The 21,352-nt window shown below is 32.9% G+C and overlaps 5 protein-coding genes across 6 annotated transcripts; 3 read left to right on the forward strand and 2 right to left on the reverse strand.

Moving 5' to 3' along the window:
• Nucleotides 1-2,201: 2,201 nt before the first annotated feature.
• Nucleotides 2,202-4,194, forward strand: LOC107916948 (pirin-like protein). The gene is made up of 6 exons (XM_016846326.2): nt 2,202-2,406; nt 2,502-2,551; nt 2,665-2,703; nt 2,796-2,824; nt 3,000-3,166; nt 3,420-4,194. Exons 1-6 carry the CDS (start codon nt 2,288-2,290, stop codon nt 3,922-3,924), a joined length of 909 nt encoding a protein of 302 aa, XP_016701815.2. The 5' UTR covers nt 2,202-2,287; the 3' UTR covers nt 3,925-4,194.
• A 2,622-nt stretch (nt 4,195-6,816) lies between these two features.
• LOC107917941 (beta-1,2-xylosyltransferase) lies at nt 6,817-9,920 on the forward strand. 2 transcript variants are annotated; one of them, XM_016847372.2, is made up of 3 exons: nt 6,818-7,615; nt 8,105-8,254; nt 8,853-9,920. In XM_016847372.2, the coding sequence occupies exons 1-3, from the start codon at nt 6,869-6,871 to the stop codon at nt 9,576-9,578; spliced, it is 1,623 nt and encodes a 540-aa protein (XP_016702861.2). In that variant the 5' UTR covers nt 6,818-6,868; the 3' UTR covers nt 9,579-9,920. The 2 variants fall into 2 exon arrangements, with proteins under 2 accessions (XP_016702862.2, XP_016702861.2); XM_016847373.2 differs by lacking the exon at nt 8,105-8,254 and having other exon boundaries at nt 6,817-7,615.
• A 4,008-nt stretch (nt 9,921-13,928) lies between these two features.
• Nucleotides 13,929-17,038, reverse strand: LOC107917832 (40S ribosomal protein S8). The gene is made up of 6 exons (XM_016847176.2): nt 16,924-17,038; nt 15,726-15,788; nt 15,546-15,618; nt 14,803-15,139; nt 14,425-14,594; nt 13,929-14,251 (listed from the first exon to the last, which is right to left on the reverse strand). The coding sequence occupies exons 2-6, from the start codon at nt 15,727-15,729 to the stop codon at nt 14,176-14,178; spliced, it is 660 nt and encodes a 219-aa protein (XP_016702665.1). The 5' UTR covers nt 15,730-15,788; nt 16,924-17,038; the 3' UTR covers nt 13,929-14,175.
• A 435-nt stretch (nt 17,039-17,473) lies between these two features.
• Nucleotides 17,474-19,532, forward strand: LOC107917831 (probable cytokinin riboside 5'-monophosphate phosphoribohydrolase LOGL10). The gene is made up of 4 exons (XM_016847175.2): nt 17,474-17,899; nt 18,366-18,494; nt 18,621-18,805; nt 18,884-19,532. The coding sequence occupies exons 1-4, from the start codon at nt 17,687-17,689 to the stop codon at nt 19,284-19,286; spliced, it is 930 nt and encodes a 309-aa protein (XP_016702664.1). The 5' UTR covers nt 17,474-17,686; the 3' UTR covers nt 19,287-19,532.
• LOC107917833 (uncharacterized) lies at nt 19,521-20,654 on the reverse strand. The gene is made up of 3 exons (XM_016847177.2): nt 20,453-20,654; nt 20,270-20,345; nt 19,521-20,174 (listed from the first exon to the last, which is right to left on the reverse strand). Exons 1-3 carry the CDS (start codon nt 20,474-20,476, stop codon nt 19,774-19,776), a joined length of 501 nt encoding a protein of 166 aa, XP_016702666.1. The 5' UTR covers nt 20,477-20,654; the 3' UTR covers nt 19,521-19,773.
• Nucleotides 20,655-21,352: the final 698 nt, after the last annotated feature.

Here is a 21,352-nt window from a genome sequence, read left to right on the forward strand (position 1 = left end):
GTGGGAGAAAATTTTCACAATATATATACCACAAATTAGAATCTAAATATTTTTATGCTGTGTGGGACTTAATTTCGATCATCAATTTTAGTAATAAGGAATCAAAATTTACATAAAACATATTCTTTGCTTTAGAATTTCCTTTTTCTTGGGTCCAAAAAGAGTGAACAAAAAAACATTATTCCAAGTTGCCTCATTTGAATTTTTGATGGACTTCCATGTTGAATATTGATGTGATTAGCTAGATATTTTGGCTACCCAACCTTCCAAATTCTATAACAAAAATTATTTAAGTTGATACAACAATTTTAAGTTTATTTAATAATAAGGTATTTGTGTGTTTTTTTTTTAATTTTCATTTTACTATATGTATTTAAAGATCATTATTGTCTTGTTCAATAATATTATTTTCAAAAACTCAACACTTATTTATTGGTATTGTAATTTTGTTTAAGCTTAATTATAAATTTGGCCATTAACATTTGCATGTTTTGTCAAAATGACCTTAATTGTATTTTTAGCTTTTTTTTGCCATCAATTTTTGTTTTTTTTTTTCAATTTGCTTTTTTTAACAGATTTAATGAATAAATCCAAGGTTTCAAATTTTCTTTTCTTTCAAAAGGTTTCAATTTTTCATATGTTTGTCTACTGAGAATATTTTCTACTAAGTTAATTTTTTTTAAATAATTATGTTTATTTTATTTAAATTTATTTTTTTAATTTAATGTATTATTTATTTTATTATTTTCTACATATACTTATCTTATTGGGTTATTTAAGTAATAAATTACATCTCATTAAAAGTATTTCACATATAAAATTTCACATCATCCTCATTAATTTTTTTTAATGGTGCTTTCATTAAATCTGTTAGAAAAAAGTAGATTGAAAAAAGAACAAAGATCAATGACAAAAGAAAAACTCAAAATAACGTTAGTAGCTAAATTTATCAGTTTATAATAAAACATAAATGCTTTTATTGTAGGAATCAAAATTGGTTGTCTTTCATTATATGCAAAGATGCGATAAGATTGTTTTTTATAGTAAAATAAACCTACAACTATTCTAGTGAAAAATTCACACATAGAATTTATAATAATGACAAACTTTTCATTTATTTAATTTTTTTAAAAATTAAAATATATTTGAAGAAAACATTTGCCATAATTCCACCCTATTGGTGCAATTTTTAGTTTGATACAGAGCAAAAGAAATTTATGTTTGCAAGCTGGGTACATCTTCATGGTTGGCAACAACATTATCAGACTAAAAGATCAAAAATGAATAAAGAAAAGGGGAATTTATAATGGGCATACATCTTTCCAAAGGTCTGATTTTTTATTATTATTTTATATAATGCAATAAATTCCTAGCATGACAGAGTCTTATTTATGTAGAGTATTTTTTTTAAAAAAAAAAAGAACACCTTATTCTCTTCTGGATTGATGAGAAATATGATCATAAAACCTATAATCCAATTCACATACCAAAGCTTGTTTTGGAAGGAAAAAGAAAAGCAATTCATTGTACCGAAAAATATCAACCTAATAAATGATTCAACTCGTTTAAGGGTTTTGATATTTGAAAAAGATAAAAATTGGGTCCAACTTATTCCCTTTTCCGCAGGGGAATAAGGCAAAGAACAGCCACTCCCCTAAAATACCACCACATGTTGACTTGGGCGGTAATAGACAAAATGTAATGTTTATTTCATTTCATTTAATTTTAAAATTTTAAAATATAAAATAACAAATGAATATGGAAAGGAATATCCTCCTATCATATTTGTGGACCAATCATCATATTCGTGCTTTAAAACTTTCAAATTGTCCACCAAAATCTATGCCCTCTCCCCTACCTCCTTATTATTCATAGATAGTGGACCCTTTAGAGTCCACTTACGATAATCATTGGTCCAAGTCATACCATCAAATGGACCCCTATTCGACACGTGTCAATCATCTAATGGATGTGATCAAAATGGCATCATCCCACTTCATGGCCACGCTGTGCTGACGTTTTTCATTCAAAAAAAAAAAAAAAACCCCAGTTCCCCTTAAGCTCAAGGAAAGTTCCATGGCCCATGTGGGTCTTATTTGGCCTCCAACACTTCCCCTTTGACCTTCCAAAATATTTTAGTATTAACAAACTTGATTTCACTATCAAAGTTTCCCTTTATATATTCATTCGAATTCTTCACCTTTTCCTTCACAAACTTGTAACTAAGCCAAAACAAGCTTTCAAAACTCTTAGCTGGAAACAAACAGACAACAAAAAAGAAAGGAAAATGCCTGAGAAAGAGGGTTCATGTGTTGGTTTGAATGAGCCAAGATTGGTGGTGAGGAAGTTTTTGGCTAGGCCCCAACCTGAAGGAGTTGGTGCAGTAGTGAGAAGAAGCATAGGCCGGTAAGCAATGAAGGAAATTTTTTTCCATTAAAATGAATGAAAATTTGATGAATTTGAGATGTTTAGATTAAAAGGTATCTTTTGTTTTTTTGCAGGTTTGAGTTGAGATACTTTGATCCTTTCCTTGTTTTGGATGAATTCTCAGGTTAGTCTCTCTGTTTTTTCATAGAAGTGTAATTTCCTCTGCTATATATATATGTGTGTGTGTATGTATTTGTATAGGTACATATTAAAAGGTTTTGGTTTTGAATATTGCAGTAACAGCACCTGCTGGATTTCCTGATCATCCACACAGAGGTTTGATTCTTCTCCTTCTATTTGAATTTTTTTTCTCTCAAGAATATGGACTCTGTTTTTTATCCTTATATCCTCTGTTTTTCTGTTAACAGGATTTGAGACAGTGACCTACATGTTACAGGTACAGAATTTATATTTTCTTTTTAATCAAGAACTTGGGTATAAAGCGATTGCTTTATTTGTTTGTATATGTCAAATTTGGATAGATTAGACATATTTAATAAGGTTTACAACTTGTATAAAAACTTACCTTAAAGAGGCATTACAAATGGTTGATATATATATATATATAATAGGGGGCAGTTAAGCATGAAGACTTTGATGGGCATAGAGGGACCATTGGAGCTGGTGATCTACAATGGATGACTGCTGGGAGAGGCATTGTGCACTCAGAGATGCCTGCAGCACAAGGAACCCAAAAGGGTCTACAGTTATGGATCAATCTCTCGTCCAAATATAAGATGTAAGTTTCAAGTTTGATTCACTCAACTTAGGGCTTTGATGTCAAAGAGGTATTGAATTCAGCATCATAGCTTTGCTAATGGTGGATATGGTCAGGCTTTTTGAAATGTTTGAGCCCCATTTTTGAAAAAAAAGAAAAGAAAAGAATCTTTAATCATGAAAAATGGCTTAATGCTTGTTCCACTACCTTTACACATGCTGTCAAAAAGTCCTCTGGTTTAATCTTTATGTTCATTTATTTATTTATTTTATAGGATTGAGCCAAGTTATCAAGAAATATCAAGTAAGGACATTGCAGAAGCTACAAAAGATGGGATCAAAGTTAGAGTTATAGCTGGTGAGGCTTTAGGAACTGAGTCAGCAGTTTATACCAGAACCCCAACAATGTACTTGGACTTCACTCTCGAACCGGGAGCTCACCTTCAACAGCCGATACCGGAATCGTGGAACGCCTTTGTTTATGTCTTGGAAGGTGAGGGTATCTTTGGCCGGTTGAAATCGTCCCCGGTGAACGCGCACCATCTGCTGCTATTAGGATCCGGGGATGGGTTAGAGGCATGGAACAAGTCCTCTAAATTGCTGAGGTTTATTTTAGTAGGAGGTGAACCATTGTGTGAACCTTTGGTGCAATTTGGACCTTTTGTGATGAACACTCAAGAAGAGATCGACCGGACGATCGACGATTTCGAGAATTACACGAACGGGTTCGAGAAAGCAAGGCACTGGAGATCTGAATCTGGTCTTACCCTGGATTTCTGATTCTTGTTTTTTATTTTGTCTCAAGAACCAATTGGTTCATTTTGGCAAAGAGTATGGGGGAATTAAACAAAAAAGAATTATTGATATCTTAATTATCTAAATATGTACATTATAGATTATGCTTAGTCAAGGAAGTTTCAATAATTTACTCAAATTGAAGCACTTATTTTATCATCCTACATCCAGTGTGGCCTTGGCATTTTCCAACATCTCTTATCATACACTGCCATTTCCTTTGCGAAATAAAAAATCCAGAAGCCTTAGCTGTTAGTCGAGGTGTTAATGATTCCAATTCGCCTATATCAACCTTCTTTATCCTTCAACTTTATCTTGCTTAACTTTACTTCTATTTTAAATCAAGTTTCTTAAAGTTAACCCATATTTCTTTTATTTTTATTTTAAAATTAAGATTTAATAATTTAATATATGTTTCTTTTCCCTTTTATTACAATTTTAGATATAGACAATAATATCTTATTTTAAATGTTAGCATTATTATATTATATATTTTATTTTGGGAGGATTTACTTACATGAGATAAAAATTAAAGTAATTTTATACACTCCCGTAATTATTTAATTATTAATATTTTAATCATTCAACTGTTATATTTTATGACCTATTTATATAAATCATGCATGTCAAATTTAATGTAAATTTAAAACTTTAATGTAGATCAATTCAAAGTATTACATGAATGACAAGTACAATATTAATATATCCAACGGTTGGATCATTAAAATACTAATAATATCAATAGTTACGAAAGTGTGTAAAAATCTCTCCCTTAGATTTTTTATGTTACATAAATAGAGAACGAGCCAATTAGATTTCAGTCTTGAATTTTGAAACCTAAATGTGATTTATATTTTAAATGAATATAATTTTTTTTATTTAATCTCATTTATTGAGCCTAATATTTTCTTCTAAAATTTTAAAATAAAACAACCTTTTTTTTTCTCCAAGCCATTTGTTTCTTATATTTTGTTTTGCTTAGCAACGGTACTAGTCTCCGGACTAGTTATTACCCGCCTTTTTCTTCTCCCATCAACCCTTTATTTCTTTCTTCTTCTCATTCACTACACGTCTTCTCTCTTTTCAATTTGTAAATCTATTTTGTGAGTATATTTGTTGTCTTTCACAAGTTGTGATGGATAGATGACGGTACTTGTTATTCACTAAAACTCCATCGACCACCAGTAGTTTTTCTTGGAAAGTGGGTGGCTCTTCATCAACGTCTTAATTTATTTTTTTCGAGTATTTTAGAATAATAAATGATTTCACATGTCGATTTGGACCCGTGTTGTCTTAAGTTTTATATTTTTTTATTTTTTGTTTATTTTTCCATTGTTTAATAAGTCTTTAATTTTAGAAGTTTTTGTTTGCTCTTATAGCACGTTTTTTAGTCTTGTTTATAGATGTAATCTTAGTTTTACAATTGATGTTAGAGATGATTTTATTATCATCCTCTCTAGTTTGGTAAATGCTTAATTCTTTTGTCGATTTTTGCTCGTCGCTTTGGATCATCCGGGGCTGATTTTCTTATCGTATTAAGTGCTTACAATCACTCCAGATACGTCATGCTTGAGTTGTTACTAAGCCAATTGCTAACGCGTCATAATATTTTATTGATATTGAGACTAAAAGTTTTTGTTATATTAATAAAGATTGTCCTTCATCATCTTCACCATCTATAACGAGTATCTAATATTTTTTTTCTCTTAATTATATAATTTCATTCATCGAATAAATTTACCTTTAAAAAAATAAAATAAAACAACCTTGTTTCCTTATAAATTAGAATTAATAGTCGGCAGTCAAACAAGGGCAGCTTTGATTATCAGGAGCTTCGCCCATAATATAAAAAAAAGTAGTGACTTTTTTTTAACACATTCAAACTTCACATTAATATATATATATTCTGCTTTTAGTTTAAAAAACAAAATAAAATGAAAACGTTTATAATGTGATAACTAATAACAGATAAAAAACAGCCCCTGCAACAATTGCTGCCCAGCTATTAAAAAATACTTAGAAATTAAATATAGCAGTTAGGTTCAAACTGCTGTTCATTAAAATTGCTAATTATCTTTAGAAGCTTAGTTTATAGTTTATAAACCATAGGCACTAGCCAGACTTAGGCCAAACTATAGTTAATTCAAGGCTATTTCTCATTTCCTTTATTTTTAGTTTTAAATATTTCGACAACTCAATAAGTACAACTTTAAGAAGAATAAACACAACTTTTTCTTTCTTTGTGTTGAGGACCATGTACCCTTATTTGGATTTTTGTTTTCCGCTTTCTACAGGTTTTGATTAAGAAAAGTTGGATTTATTTGAATATGGTATATTTAACAAAATTAAAAGTATTGGTCTATTAAGTGTTAAGATTTTTAATTAGATTTTTTGACACAATTAGATAAACATGAAAATCTTATTATTAAAATGTTATTTTTTAGAAACAAGTATCATATTTATTCAAGAGAAGACAGATTTATGAAGACTTTTGTTTGAGGATAATTAATAAGATAATTTCAGCTGTTAAATAGAAATTTAAATCCTATTAAAATATTGTTGATTGGCCACTTGAAGAGGTCTATATAAATAGGTTATTTTGTGCCATATATAAAGAGCAGTTTTAGAGACAACTTTGGTGTATTCTTGTGGTTATTTGATTATATTCCTTTACATATTTATGGAGTATTGGGACTACAATTACTTAATTTTTTTTTACTTAAATTAATAGATAATTTAGATAATTATTGAATAAAATTTGAATATAATAAATAACTACATAAATAAAGATAAAAGTTAAAGAAGAATACAAGTGTATCTTGTGGGGAAAATGATCCAAATATAAATAAAATTACCCATCTTAAATTTTTTGTTTAAAATTTTGGTTTTCACATTAAACATTGACAATAATAACAGAAGATACCGAAACATGTCAGATAAAAAACACAAAACTCTTGCAAAGCAAAGAAATCTGTTTTATTGTCAAACGAAAGTCATCGAAACTCAATCCCTTAATTTCTCAGACATGAACAAGAAACACGCAACTCTTTTCAAGATTCTCTTAGCTCTCTTTGCTTTAAATTCCATCACACTTTACCTTTACTTCTCCTCCAGCCACCACCACAACGACAACCGCCGGGACACCACCGCTGAGGGTTTCCCCGCTATAATCCCACACCGTGGGCCTCATCTCTCAAAGCCCTGGCCGATCATCCCATCCTATCTCCCTTGGTCTTTGACCTCAAACGTACCTTCGAAGTCATGTGAAGCTTATTTTGGGAATGGGTTCACAAAGTCAGCCGATGTTTTGCCGGCAAAAGCCGCCGTGAGATCCGGGTCAAGCTGGTTCAGGTGCCATTACTCGGGGACTTTAAGGAGTTCGATTTGTGAAGGTGGGAAGATAAGGATGGATCCCGGTAAGATTAAGATGTCGAGAGGAGGTGAAAAGCTGGAGGATGTTATTGGTAGAACTGAAGATGAAGAGATGCCTGAGTTTGAAGATGGAGCTTTTGAGGTCGAAGCTGAAGTAAGAGGATCCAGGTCAAAGACCAAGAAGCTTGTCGGGGAGGAGTTTTTGAACGAGTTCTTGCCTGTTGGGAATGTTATGAAACATACTATGAGGGAATTGGTGAGGTCAATTGTTGTTGTGGGTGAAACTGATTTCACTTGTCAAGAGGTTAGATTCCCTTTGATTTCTGTTCTTCGATCTTGATGAAATTAATATTTCTGGCTGTTAATGGAGGCTCTCAAAGTAAACTAATGTTTGGTGCACATATGGAATATGACTTAATGCAAGTCTGTATGTCAAAACACATGTTTAGGCTATTCTGTTTGTGCCTGTTCCAAGGGGAAAATTAGCTTGTCTTGTCTGGTTTTAGTATTTTTAACTATTATATGTTTTCCTTTGTTCTAATGTCTGGGGATTTTTAGATTAATTGGCAGCATTTCAATGCCACTGGTTGCGAGTTTACCGGCAAATACATGAACTGAATTTTGCAACTTTGGTTTGAAATAAGTTGGTTAGGAAGTAGAAATTTGATTTAATTTGTAAGTAGACACTAGTTCGGTTTGCAGAGTAGTTGATTTGTTCATTAGCTACTAATCCGATTGCTGGTTCTTGGTTTTGTTTCTCTTTGGATTCTGATTTGGGAAGCTTTGATTTCAGTGGGTAGAGGAGCCTATACTTCTAATAACAAGATTCGAGTATGCAAACCTTTTCCACACCGTGACAGATTGGTACAGCGCTTATGTGTCTTCTAGGGTTACCGGCTTGCCGAACCGGCCGCATTTGGTCTTTGTGGATGGTCATTGTGAGGTTCGGTTTCTATTAATGTCATATTTCTTCAACTTCGAATACTATCATTCTTTCGATACCATGTTATCGGCTTCTTTTAATGTCATATTATCCTTTCTTGTCTGAATGGAATGGAGGAGTGGTTATAGATAGGAATAGGGAGGAATGTTCGGTTAGTGAATAATGAACCATGTATAGTAACCTATCTTACAGGAGGTGAGATAGTCATAGTCCACCTGAATTCCCAATAAAAGGATGAATCCCAAGATACGAATACAATTCATATACATAAACTGTAACCTATACTCACTGTTTAGTTTCTCAACACTCGACTACGAGGAATTTTCTGTTTGCTATGATTGTAGAGTTTCTATTACATGATAGCCACTGCCCTGCTTTGATACTCCTTGTGTAGAGCTTTTCCTTTAAGTTGTCCCCCGAGGGTGTAGCATGACATCTGCGATCATCGTTTTCATTATGCTTGCAACAAGAAGTCACATTTTATGGATATTTTGAACATCTGTTTAGTTTAACTATTTGTGTCTATTAAAGGCTTTATTATCCTACAATGGCTGATCTTTTTTTTTTTTTTTTCCTTTTCTTGGCTGAATATTTGTAGACACAATTAGAAGAAACATGGAAAGCATTGTTTTCAAGCCTTAGATATGCGAAAAACTTTAGTGGTCCGGTCTGTTTCCGCCATGCTGTTTTATCACCATTAGGATACGAGACTGCATTGTTTAAAGGGCTTAGCGAAGACATAGATTGTCAAGGTGCTTCTGCACATGATCTATGGCAAAGCCCCGATGACAAAAAAACTGCTCGGTTATCTGAGTTTGGAGAAATGATCAGAGACGCTTTTGGATTTCCTGTAAACAGACATCATTCTGATAAGGCAGTCTCGGGTCATTATAACATCCTCTTTGTCCGTCGAGAAGATTATTTAGCCCATCCACGCCATCGAGGTAAAGTTGAATCAAGACTAAGCAATGAACAAGAAGTGTTTGATTCACTACAGAAATGGGCATCTGATCATCAGGAATGCAAAGTAAACCTTGTCAACGGGTTATTTGCGCACATGTCCATGAAGGAACAGGTCAGAGCCATTCAGGATGCTTCGGTTATTATCGGTGCTCACGGTGCTGGTCTAACACATATAGTGTCTGCAACACCAAACACCGTGATTCTCGAAATTATTAGCAGCTTTTTCAGACGGCCTCACTTTCAATTGATCGCCCAATGGAAAGGATTGGAATATCATGCCATTAACCTTGACGGATCGTATGCCAATCCAGGAGTTGTCATCGATCGGCTTAACAAGATAATGAGGAGTCTCGGGTGCTAAGAAATTATTATTTTTTCCAGATTTTATTTCCAATCCGGCACTTAGGGAAGAAACTTAGAAGAGATTGTTTTCCTTTCAACAGACTGTTTTCATAGCCAAGTTAACTGAAAGGAATGTTCTATAGGAACAGCAGAAAGGAGACGGTGAAACCATTCCGGTTGGTGATTGATTTCGGCATTGTTCATTTGTTGGTAGATGGAAAATTTTTGGGTCTGATAGGTCATCTTTGAAATGTAAGATTACAGGTTCAATTTTCGATTCATTTAGTTTGAGACAATTCCTGGACACATTATTTGTTTTCTATCATCTTAATCTGTGAATGAAATGGGATATTTAAGATTATTGTATTATAACACTCCTGATGTATCTTGCAATGAACTCAGGATGAAATTCTGAATTTCTTAGCTAAGATCTTATACGTAGCATATTATGTTGCTGGGAATCGTATATGGGTGTTGCGAATACGTCTCTAGATGTTCAACTCGACAATTGAATTAAACTCGACACTCGAGATATGTCACAAAAAGATCCAAAAAGAGGATACTTGAGAAGCCTCCCCTAAAAGTACCACAAAATCTCTTTGTATTAGACTTTAATTTATTTATTAAAAAAATAGATAAATTAATCCTTGTACCTTAGATAAATAAATAAAACAGCTTCTTCATCAAAATTTGATGTTTATATATAAGATATGATAACGAGTTTAATCCTCAACCTATACATATTTATTCTATTATTTTATTAGAAGCAAATTAAAAAAAAATTGAAACTAATAAAACTAAAGGGTCAAAAAGATCTTAATAACAAATTTAAAAAAAATTTAAATTAAGCCTTTTAAAATTTAAAAGTTTTTAAAAAATCATAAAAATTATAAACAAGATTTATAAAAAATTATTATTGGGTCGGTATTGTTATTTTTTAATAAAATTTTATATAAAATTTTTGTAATTTTTTCTTATAAATTGCGTTTATAATTTGTATGGTTTTTTAAATAATTTTTAAAATTTAAAAGGGTTTAATTGAATTTTTAAAATTTTTTATTAAGATCTTTTTGGGGCAAAATTAGGCTAATATGCCACTTTAAAAAAAGTATTTAAGGTTTTTCGTTGTTTTGTTTGAAATTTCAGTAAATAGGTTGATTTTGGGACAAGTGACAAATATTTTTTGTAGGAAGCGTTTTTAGATGGCATGGTAGGAGGAGGAAACTTGGGTGACATGAAAAGAGAGAGAGAGGATGAAAGCGAGCTTAAAAAAAATTAACAACTAGATTGAATTCTGAAAAGTCGAGAATCTTGGGATAAAGTTTTCTGAAAACCCAAGAATCTTGGGATAAAATTTACATTCCATCTTTTCCGTGGCAGATGGAATGCTATCTTAAAAACTTTTCAGAAAAAAAATATTTCTTGTTAGAAGTGTTTTTTTGACTTGTCATGTCTGATATTTTCTAACATTTTCAAATTTATTTCATATTTGGTGATAGAGTTTCTTATAAAATGAAGATTGATATGAGGAGGATTTTGTAGTTAAATTTTGAGCAGAAGATTTGAATGTTAAGGAGAAGATTGTTAATGTTCAAAATCTGAAGTTCAAAAATCGACTCAACAAAGTAAATTAATTCAAGTAAGTAACTTTGGTGTCGTTGTTTGAATTTGGTTAACGAGTATTTATTTTTATGTATAATGTTTTTGTTTTAATTTTATATTGAACATGTGAAACAAGTTTTTTTTTGGTAAAGATGAGTAGACGAATTAGAGCAATTATTTATTACAATGGTCAAATTTGTGACACTAAAATTGAGATTATTTTTGTATCAGCCCAACCTACAGAATTGGCTTTCAAACGAAGCATCAAATTAAACGAGCTTCTGTCAAGAATTAGAAGGAAAGTCTTAACTTCAAGCCGAAAGAGAATTTAGATCTTGAAATATAAATATCTAACATCAATGAACCCTCATTAATATAATAGATTTGAGCTCAAAGGCAACATGGATGTCAAGTTAATGCTTTATTTGCATTGCTCAATTGGAAATGATATATTAGAGTTATATGCCCAATTTTTCGATTTAGAGGAAGGTGATCCAAGTTTGACAACAGTTCCAGTTAATTTGTTTCGGGAACAGGAAGTAGAAAGTCCAACCACACAGTTGTGTGGTGGTTTCACAGTGTTGTTAAAAAGCTCGTATTAGGGAATGCCAAAATCATCGATGGGAAGACATTTCTCGGTTTCAACCATCGATTTCAAGTTTGGCGTATAGTCAAGGTTAGTTGGTAACCCAAACATAGAGACCTCTACACGATGTTCTATGAGAGCTTTTGACTTCATCTTCGGAACATTGATGATCTATGCTGGAAGCACTTATGCGAGTATGCCATCAAGTTACACAGGTGGACAATTCGTAAGTAATGTTGGTTTTAACCCAGGGTTGATGAGAACGGATGATGTTCTCCCTACAACTTGTACCGGCAAAGGGACATCCAATCTTGGACATGAAACTGCAACTGGGTTGATAACGAAGAGGATGTTGAAATAGATAATGATCCAATCTAGGAGTCCAGGCTGGTTCAAAAATTGCATTATTTTCTAAATCAGAGACCATAGCTACTAAACCAGAAGGGAATGATTCTGATAGTGATGGTTCAAACAAATCTGGAGGAACCCAATCAGATTTTACGACGTATGAACCTCCACCCTACATATTGTCAACATTGATGCTAAAAATGGGTTAGGATTTTTAGAACTTCCTCATAGAAGACTGAGTCATGTGAGTTCTACAAATTTGACAATTTACAAGTTGGAATGGAGTTTTCCTCCAAAGATGTTGCTACAATGAAGCTGTATAACATGGAGCCACCTTAAATGTACCAGATTTTGAAATTTATTTGGCATTAGAAGACTCTCGATCAACCTCAGTATGAATGCTCGAATGAATTGTTGTCTTTCAACCGCATTAGAAGAGTTTTTGAGATGTGAGAAATTATCTTCTAACCGTTTCATATCTATTCGTTGACTACTAAACTTGTCTGACACATTACTAATAGTTGGTGGCAAATGGTGCCCCAATCAGCGGCATGCATTACCCTAAAACGATGGACACATCAACGATAGACTGAGTTGTAATGTCTCATCCTCGAGTGTAATTGTACACTTATAGCACGAAAGATGAAATATGTATGTCTCGGGTTTCCATCTTTCCAACAAAGCATTGATAAGTGCAGGCTCCAATTTAGCCTCGCTAAGCATAACATGACACATTTAAGAACCCCATATCTTCCAAATATTATTCAATAACATGCGTTACTCTAATAGTTAAATTGTGTATATATGTTTTGATAATTCAATGTCCATCCTGATTAATATAAACATAAAAAATAAATTTATATATTAACAACTTAATAATGATATTAATTAAAATAAAAACATAATAATATTTTCTTACCATTTGTAATTAGACATTGAAAATGTGTTTGTGATCTAAACAAATTAAAGGTATTGACATTTTTTAAAATTTTTAAGATGATGAAAATTGAATAAAACCTAAGAAATTACAAACGATTATGTTAGAAAATTGAGAGATTAGGATAGAAAATTAAAAGTAAAAGAATTGAGAGTGAGTTGAGAGAATAGATGAATAAAGACTAAATGAAAAAAAATTGAAAGTATAGAGGGTATATATAGGAAAAAATTTTAATTGTTGGGGAATTTTTTTCAATACCTATTGGTTGCAATGGTTAGAAAATCAAGGGCGATCCAATGGTTAACATATATACATTTTTTGCATTTTTTGTTTTTGATTTAAATAAATCGTGTTGGGTGCCACATGGTAAAAGTCACGCCCTATAAGCACGCTTTTGCCATGACATCCACATCTTGCCAAAAAGGCTTATTTCACTAAATTAAAAAAAATCTAAAACCCTAAATAATTTTTTAAACTGACATATATGTTTAATTTTCCCAACTTTTTAATCTTTTCTAATGGGTCAAATTGAATAAATGTATAAAAATTAAAAATTAAATTTATTATCATATATTGTATATAAACACCAAATCAAATATTCAACTGTACAAATTTAACAAAAAAAAAAAAAACTGTTTGCTCCCTCATTTAACATTCAAAAGCTAATTTGCTCAATTTTTCAATAGATAGACTAAATGCAATGCAAGGTATAATAAGGCGATTTAGGTACTTTTGCCGAAATGCAGCTTATCCATTTCTTCATCAATTTCGTACCATCATGATTATATGTAAATATTTATCCACTCCATGTCTGCAACTTTTGACTTCCTTGTTTGAATTATGTCGAGTTAAGAGCTAATCAATCTTTAACCATCAACTAAATTCATCCTATATGATAATACAAAATCCCAAAACAGGCTGCCATTTATATTAAGTTAAATCTCAACTAAATTCCAAGTGCAAAAAAAAAATGCAGCTCAAGGTATATGATAATACTGTTGAATTACGACACAACTTCACTACTTGAAAATTCATACTAAATGTGTAACCACTATCACAATCTCAAAATCTACTGAAAATGATGAAAGAAAGGTTAAAAAAGGGACATTTGGTCTGAAATATGATATCTCAAGTAACAAAACTTTAGGCAGCTCCCTTTCCCTTCCTTCTCTGGATCTTCTTCATGTAGAACTCTAGTTCTTTGCCTTCCAAGATATACCTGTAAAACCCATTTCACACGTTAGAATAAGTGGTATACTAGTGTTATTGTCACTTGTCCTGTCCTACTTATCCTCCAAAAGATTAGTGAAAGGAATTTATCAGCTGTCTATAAATGATTCCTTTAACGAAGCAATTGTGCATTACAATGGTAAAAGTCATGAGGTTACATACCCGTCAGCACGGCCGCACTGACCAGGCCGTGAAGAGATACAAGCCAGTAAACGACCACTACTGAATTGATCCTCAATATGTGGGTCAAGCTTGCGGTTCTGCTGACGCTTTTCCAACTTCCTTAAGACATGGTTGCTCTTCTTTGCCTCCTCAGCAACAGTTTCACCTTCCTATATACAATATGAAGCCAAAAATTGTAAGATCCGATGCCCTCAGATTATAGTCAAGTGAACTTTGTAACTGACACCGATATTAAACAAAGACACAGCAAAATAACTAACACTTCCAAAAACAATTAACTCAACAACAAAGATACTAATCTATTATTGAAGCAATAACATCCAGTTGAAAAAGAATATTTAAAAAAATTCCTCCTACCTCTCCTTCTTTCTTGGTAGCTGCTGCAGGTGTTTTCTTCTTGCGACCAAGGTCGACACCATAGTGCTGGAGATACCATTGCTTGAATGGAGCAGCATCAACTTGAACAATAGCACTCTTCACCAAAGTTTGAGTACGAACAAGCTCATTGTTAGATGCATTGTAGACCACATCCAATATTCTGGTTTTACGAGTCACAGCCTCACTTCCCCAGGAGTAGTTTCCAGTGTCGAGCCTCAGAGCGCGCCACTTCACATTTCCACCACGAACCCTAATCCTCCTGACTGTCTTGTTGCTTGACAACTTTGTGTTTGCTGGTTGCCTTCCAAGCTCATACCTTATAAAAATTAAACCATCAATAAGGTAGGATAAACTAAGATTGAAAACCAAGTCAAACAACCCCATAGTATAATAGATGAAGTGGATTACAACTCTAGCCTCCAATAGCATAGTTTACGGTAATGAAATGGTGAGCAACTTAAATAATTTAATCAAAGAAAATAAACCCCGATAAAGCTCAATAAAATTGCTCCAAAATCCTCATCTGACAATAAAATGAAGCTAAATCTAAAACGAAAGGCCTAAAATGGAATATCAGTTCAAGTAAATTTCAAGAACAAAAATTTATTTTTTTTCAATAATCCTAAATCAACTTTCTAAGCAACCAACCAGATCAAAAAATGATAAAGAAAAGGTCATCAAAGGATAAATAAGAAACAGGAAAAAGAAGGGTTTGCAGATACTTTCTCTTCTTCCTCCAAGCCTTCTTTTTGCCACCAGTGGCACGCCTCTTGTGCATCGAATCACGAGAAATACCTATCAGAAAATTTTAAATTGAACACCAGTAAGCAAGAAAATCAAGCAGAAAACTACATTATTTAGAAGATATTAATGAAGAAAAATCGTATGAATTTGAGAAATACCCATTTTGGCTGAAAGCTCAAGCCTTTTCGCAGGGGGAACAGAGGGCGGGGGTTGGAGCAAATCTGTGAAGAAAAAAAGGCTAGGATTCAGAAGCAGTGATAGGCGGAAGTTAGAGCCCGCATATACACAAAAACCCTAGTTTTTGTTTAATTACCATAATGTCCTAATTTGGGTTGGGTTTTTGTTAGGTAAAAAGTAATCATGGGTAAACTAGATTAATGCTTTCTTGGCCCAATTAAATGTTTGCGTTCATGATTTTATCCCTTAGAAAGCCCAACCATTATTGGATGTTATATTTGAAATTTGGTAAAATAAATGTCGTGAGTTTAAAATAAGGTTTATTTTATTTTAATCATTTTATTTTTTTTAAAATTTAGTTACTTTATAAATAAAATAATTATTTAAACTAATTAATCCCATTAAATTATATATTATTCATTAACAAATTATTGATGTAACATATTAATCTATTAAATAATTACAACATGATGATTTTTTTTATTGATTTTTCCAAACTCCAACAATCCTTCTCTATTCTTCTATTTTTCTTTCTCAATTTATATTTATACAAACTTTAAACTTATGTAAATTAAGAATGAGTTTGGATGGATAGTAGGATGCACTGTAGTGTTATATATTTAGTTTATTTTTTGTTTCATGCTATAGTATTTTATCTCACTGTTACTGCTATTTTTATGCTAATTACAACTAAATACACCTCCAATCCAAATTCACTCTAAAACTATTAACCAGGTAGTTAAGAGATCCAACAGAGTTAGCATATTGTTTAAAATTTGTTCCATCAGTTATAAGAATCAATTAAAATTGTTGAAAAGGTTGGATAGTCTGCTCGGCTCAATCAAACCCGAATTTAATTTAAATAATAAAAAATATATTTTTAATATGTTATTAATTTTTGAATAGTAAAATGAATTTTTAAAGGGTTGAATTATCCAAAAACGAGCCTAAACTTGAACAATATTTAAAAAATGGGACCTCAATCCAACTCCAGCCACCAACACCTAATCTGAAATATATAATATCCCTAGAAACACTGTAATCTCTAATCTTGAAGGACGCAACCAACCAGCCACTTGTGACTTGCCTTCCTTCCATGGTTCATACTGGTACATGACTTTGTTGCCAGACATAACAGAAAGAGCAAAGTAGGAAAAAGAAGGCCAAGTAAGATAATACCATGGATATCATCATTTGATTGCAAAACTCCCCCACATGGTTACACTGATTCTTCTCCATATCTACCGATATACCACACCGCCGCGCATCCAGATGTCACCAAGCCCATAATCACCTGCAATCAATGTAGTGATGAAAGCCATGTTCAAAAGCAACAATTCGCTTACCAGATAGAAGTAATACTTCAGATCTGATCCCGAGAAGGCGCATTGAAAGTAAAACCTGTAACATATCCACAAAGAAAATGGAGATTTAATAAAATTAATGAAGGAATGAAACCCAAAAATAGTGGGTGTTTGTTTACCTCATAGCGGACTGCCTCACAAACACATCAGATAGAGATAGAAGAAGAGGGAAGGATTGTTAGAGTTTGGAAGAGTCTAACAAAAAAATTTCACGTGTCGGTCTTTCAAATGAGCTAATTAAATTAAAAATAAAATAAAAGTGACTAAAATAGGATAAATCGTATTTTAGAGTGACTTGCGTGTAATTTAACCTTAGTTGTATAAACATTTTGTTTCTATCGGATTGGAAACAAAACAACTAAAGCTCCCAACTTTGCTCAACAATGGAAGCAACAACCGAAGCAATTTGGGATAAATTATTCCTTCTCTCTCCAAAGCTCCCTTACAACTTGCAAATTTTAAGATAACAATTTGATTCCTTCCATTCCCTTTTCTGTTGTTATAACTCATAACCCACTTCCTTGAATCCATCAGTGTATGCAAAAACCTAGTCTTGGATACATTTGGAGGGTATTTTGATGGGGTTTGCGCTGTTGGGTTCATTGGGTTCTTATGTTTCTGTGAGAGATTCTCATCACTGGAATGTCAGGTTTCAGTCTTTCACTTTGAAAGAGAGGTTTGTTGTTGGCTTCAACTTGGCTAAAAATTTCAGGGCTTATAAAAAATTTGGAAGAGTTTCACTTTGCAAGAGTGAATTTGTGGACTCTGAAGAAAGAACAAGCCCCGATGAGGTAATCCTAATCTTCACCTCTCAAACTTTTCAATCTCCTTTGGGATTCACTTTTATTCTTACTAAAAACTTAATTTTTGTCTTGATTTATGACTCATGTTATAGCCTGGAGAATGCTGATTATATTGGATAGCCATGGATTTTGATCCTAAGTGTTGCTTTATAGAATTAGACTTGATTTTATGTTATTAAAGTAAAATCTCTGAGCAAATACCTATGTTGGTTATATTTTTGGCTTTTTTGAACATGCTCTACTGATAATTTGAGTGTGCAATGCACCAAAGTAATGGGAATTGTCTTGGAGATACAAAGTTGAATTGCTGCCATTTTTTCATGGATGTTTAATTTCAATTTAGTTTATGGATGCCATCTCCTTGTGCTGGTACAATATAATTTGGGGATATTATTTTGATAGGTTTTGTGTAAAGTGAGAAGCTTATTTGCTATGTTCTTTTCTCGTTTGAAAGGTTAGGAAAGAGATGGAGCAATGCTATGAACTCATACACAGACTTGGGAGGGGAGTTGTGTACTTGGGTTCTTCAAGGATGGGACCTGGCCATCCACATTACTCACCAACACTGGAACTGGCTAGGGAGGCAAGTTAATTTATAGAGCTTTTCTCTCTTTAAATGCATTTAGCAAAAGTCTGTACACTTTGGACTGATTTCCCCTAGTGGCTTGTTTTGATTCTTTTCATGAGACTAGTTTTTACTGCATGGCAGATAGCTAACCTTTTGGACTGTACCACATGGACTGGGGCTGGTCCTGGCCTCATGGATGCTGCTATTAAGGGTGCTCAGGAAGCAGGAAAGGCGGTTGGTGGGTTTAAGATAGGTAAGGAAGCTGGAGAATGGACGACCTCGAAATTTCATCCATACCTGCCCTCAGAAACTTATCTTACTTGCAGGTGAAATTTAGTGTTTCTAAAGGCTCACAGACACCATTCTAAATCTATGCATCTGAACAATCATCGAAATAAATGCAGGTTTTTCTCTGCTAGAAAGCATGGGTTGGTTGATGCTGTGGTCAGGAGTTCGAGCTCTGATAAGACAGCAGTAGTTGCTCTCCCAGGTGGTGTTGGTACTCTTGATGAGATGTTTGAGATACTGGCATTGATTCAGCTTGAAAGGATTGGATCAGAGCTTCCGGTTCCCTTCATTGTAATGAACTATGACTCATTCTATGCGAAGCTCTTAGATTTTCTTGATGATTGTGAGGATTGGGGTACCGTCTCTAAGGGAGAGGTTTCGTCTTTGTGGAAGATCTGTAACACTAATTCTGATGCTTTAGCGTACTTGGCAGAGTTTTATGATCTGCCATTTTCAGTGAACAAATGCATGGAACAGAAGCAAGAAGCGCACGTAAACCAGTCCCTTAAGATGTTTTGAAGCGGATGGATATAGGTATTGTGTGCTGCCATTCATTGTGAGATTCGGAAAATTGAAGTTTTGAGAATCTGGAGCAAATAGAATACTAACTTGAACGAGTTTCACGAGTAAGCAAGATACGAATTCCTTGGATATGTATGAACTAATCTTACATTGATTTGTGAATCTGTCCATGGTTTTTCAGAATTCTACAATGAATTATGAGAATCAATGGAAAAATAAGAGGTAGTTGGCTGATTTTATGCATATATGGTTCCATTTCCAATCAAGATGATCTCATGATATGATCATGATGTAAAATATTTATCAAGCTAATAAACAAAGCATCAAATGTTCAAAGGGAAAAAAACAGACAAAGATCAAATGTCTAAATAACCTAACAGCTACATATGAATGTCCATTGCATAAAAAACTAGGACAAGTTATTGTTTACTAAAATCCTTAAGGTTTCCAACAAAAGAACATTAGGTCAAATAACTAATGTCTTTCACATTATGGTGCACCACTCGGGGTCACCATTACGAAAGCTGTCAGGTTGCGGTGGCGGCTGCTGGAAGTACTCAGCCTGTGGCTCATAGACAGGTTGATTCTGATTATAATGCAAGTAATGTGGGTAGTTTTCATATATGGGGTGCCAGTTTCTTTGCTGAAGAGGAGGATAGCCATAATAATACTCTGGTTTTACATAGGGATTATATCCATAGCCACCATAGTACCGGTAATCATAACAATGTCTCGAAGGAATATTCGTCTCTCCAAATTGGGATCTCACCCGAGAGAAATCTGCGTATAACCCTACTTCCGCGAGTGTCTTCATCAATTGTCTAGGGTTTATTCTTCCTGTTATTTGGACAATTCCCTTTTCTCCATCTATTTTATAAGTGATACCTAAAGAAAACAAACCAGAACAGAAAGTAAGCATGATAAAGGGACTTGTTCCTCAAGAAATTAACAATGTAGCAGAGAAATAGAAAATGAAGAACCATCAATGCTGTCCAAGACTCTGACAAGCATCACACGCCATCCAAGGAACCGGGTATCGACTCTTAGAACACAGTTCTGATCAGAAAAAACAGAACCCACAAAACACAAACATTAGTGAGTATTTGAAGAGAAATGTGCAAATCTATTGAGAGAAATTAGGATCACAAAGTTTTGGAGCAAACCATGTCTTCAGCTGGGTAATCCATAACTGAGAATGTTCTTCGTTTGGCTAAAAAAGCTAATGACAGAGTTCTTGACAGGCAATGGAAAACAAAGATATATGAAATGAGCCAAAAGGATGGATAAATTTAAGAATGTGGATTAATAATGTTAAGAAAATTAAGTAGCCTAATTAAATGTAGCAAAAGATATCAAGGAGGGATTTGGGAGAAATTTACTCCATTATTTGATAAACAAGATTTTACATCAAATCAAACCTGTTATTGCTTAATCCCATTATATAATATAATTATGTTTTTTGGCATAATCTCAGAATCATTAAAATAAATAATTAGATATCTTGCCATTTAACATATACTTGATTTTGTGGGTGTTTTTTGAATAAATTTAAGAATGTGAATTAATAATGTTAACAAAATTAAGTAGCCTAATTAAATTTAGCAAAGGATATCAAGGAGGAATTTTGGAGAAATTTACTCCTTTATTTGATGATCAAGATTTTATATCAATATTTTAGAAATCAAACATTTAACCCCACAGCATAATACAAATATGTATTTTAGCATTTAAAATCTTGGAATCATTGCAACAAGTAATTGGATACCTTACCATTTAACATACACGTAATTTTGTGGGTTTTTTTTTTATAAGTAATTGGATACCTTACCATTTAACATACAAATGATTTTGTGGGTGTTTTTTTTTTTGATAAATTTAAGAATGTGGATTAATAATGTTAAGAAAATTAAGTAGCATAATTAAATGTAGCAAAGGATATCAAGGAGGGATTTTTGGAGAAATTTACTCTATTATTTGATAAAAAAGATTTTAGGTCAAAATATTAGAAATCAAACTAGTTATTGCTTAATCCCACGATATAATACAATTATGCTTTTTGGCAT

This window comes from Gossypium hirsutum, chromosome A01, assembly GCF_007990345.1.
Source record: "Gossypium hirsutum isolate 1008001.06 chromosome A01, Gossypium_hirsutum_v2.1, whole genome shotgun sequence".
Taxonomy (NCBI): domain Eukaryota; kingdom Viridiplantae; phylum Streptophyta; class Magnoliopsida; order Malvales; family Malvaceae; genus Gossypium; species Gossypium hirsutum.

Bases quoted from the DNA above. Each gene is read 5' to 3' on its own strand.
- LOC107916948 (XM_016846326.2), top strand. From the start codon at position 2,288: ATGCCTGAGAAAGAGGGTTCATGTGTTGGTTTGAATGAGCCAAGATTG. The intron at 2,407-2,501 runs GTAAGCAATGAA...GTTTTTTTGCAG, and splicing joins GTGAGAAGAAGCATAGGCCG to GTTTGAGTTGAGATACTTTG. The intron at 2,552-2,664 runs GTTAGTCTCTCT...TGAATATTGCAG, and splicing joins TGTTTTGGATGAATTCTCAG to TAACAGCACCTGCTGGATTT.
- LOC107917941 (XM_016847372.2), top strand. From the start codon at position 6,869: ATGTCAGATAAAAAACACAAAACTCTTGCAAAGCAAAGAAATCTGTTT. The intron at 7,616-8,104 runs GTTAGATTCCCT...CTTTGATTTCAG, and splicing joins CTGATTTCACTTGTCAAGAG to TGGGTAGAGGAGCCTATACT. The intron at 8,255-8,852 runs GTTCGGTTTCTA...GAATATTTGTAG, and splicing joins TTGTGGATGGTCATTGTGAG to ACACAATTAGAAGAAACATG.
- LOC107917832 (XM_016847176.2), bottom strand. The intron at 15,140-15,545 runs GTATCTGCAAAC...AATTTTTATAAG, and splicing joins GCTTGGAGGAAGAAGAGAAA to GTATGAGCTTGGAAGGCAAC. The intron at 14,252-14,424 runs GTATGTAACCTC...TGGGTTTTACAG, and splicing joins CAGTGCGGCCGTGCTGACGG to GTATATCTTGGAAGGCAAAG.
- LOC107917831 (XM_016847175.2), top strand. From the start codon at position 17,687: ATGGGGTTTGCGCTGTTGGGTTCATTGGGTTCTTATGTTTCTGTGAGA. The intron at 17,900-18,365 runs GTAATCCTAATC...CTCGTTTGAAAG, and splicing joins AAAGAACAAGCCCCGATGAG to GTTAGGAAAGAGATGGAGCA. The intron at 18,806-18,883 runs GTGAAATTTAGT...AAATAAATGCAG, and splicing joins GAAACTTATCTTACTTGCAG to GTTTTTCTCTGCTAGAAAGC.
- LOC107917833 (XM_016847177.2), bottom strand. From the start codon at position 20,476: ATGGATTACCCAGCTGAAGACATG. The intron at 20,346-20,452 runs GTTTGCTCCAAA...TTTTCTGATCAG, and splicing joins ATTACCCAGCTGAAGACATG to AACTGTGTTCTAAGAGTCGA. The intron at 20,175-20,269 runs GTTCTTCATTTT...TGTTTTCTTTAG, and splicing joins AGTCTTGGACAGCATTGATG to GTATCACTTATAAAATAGAT.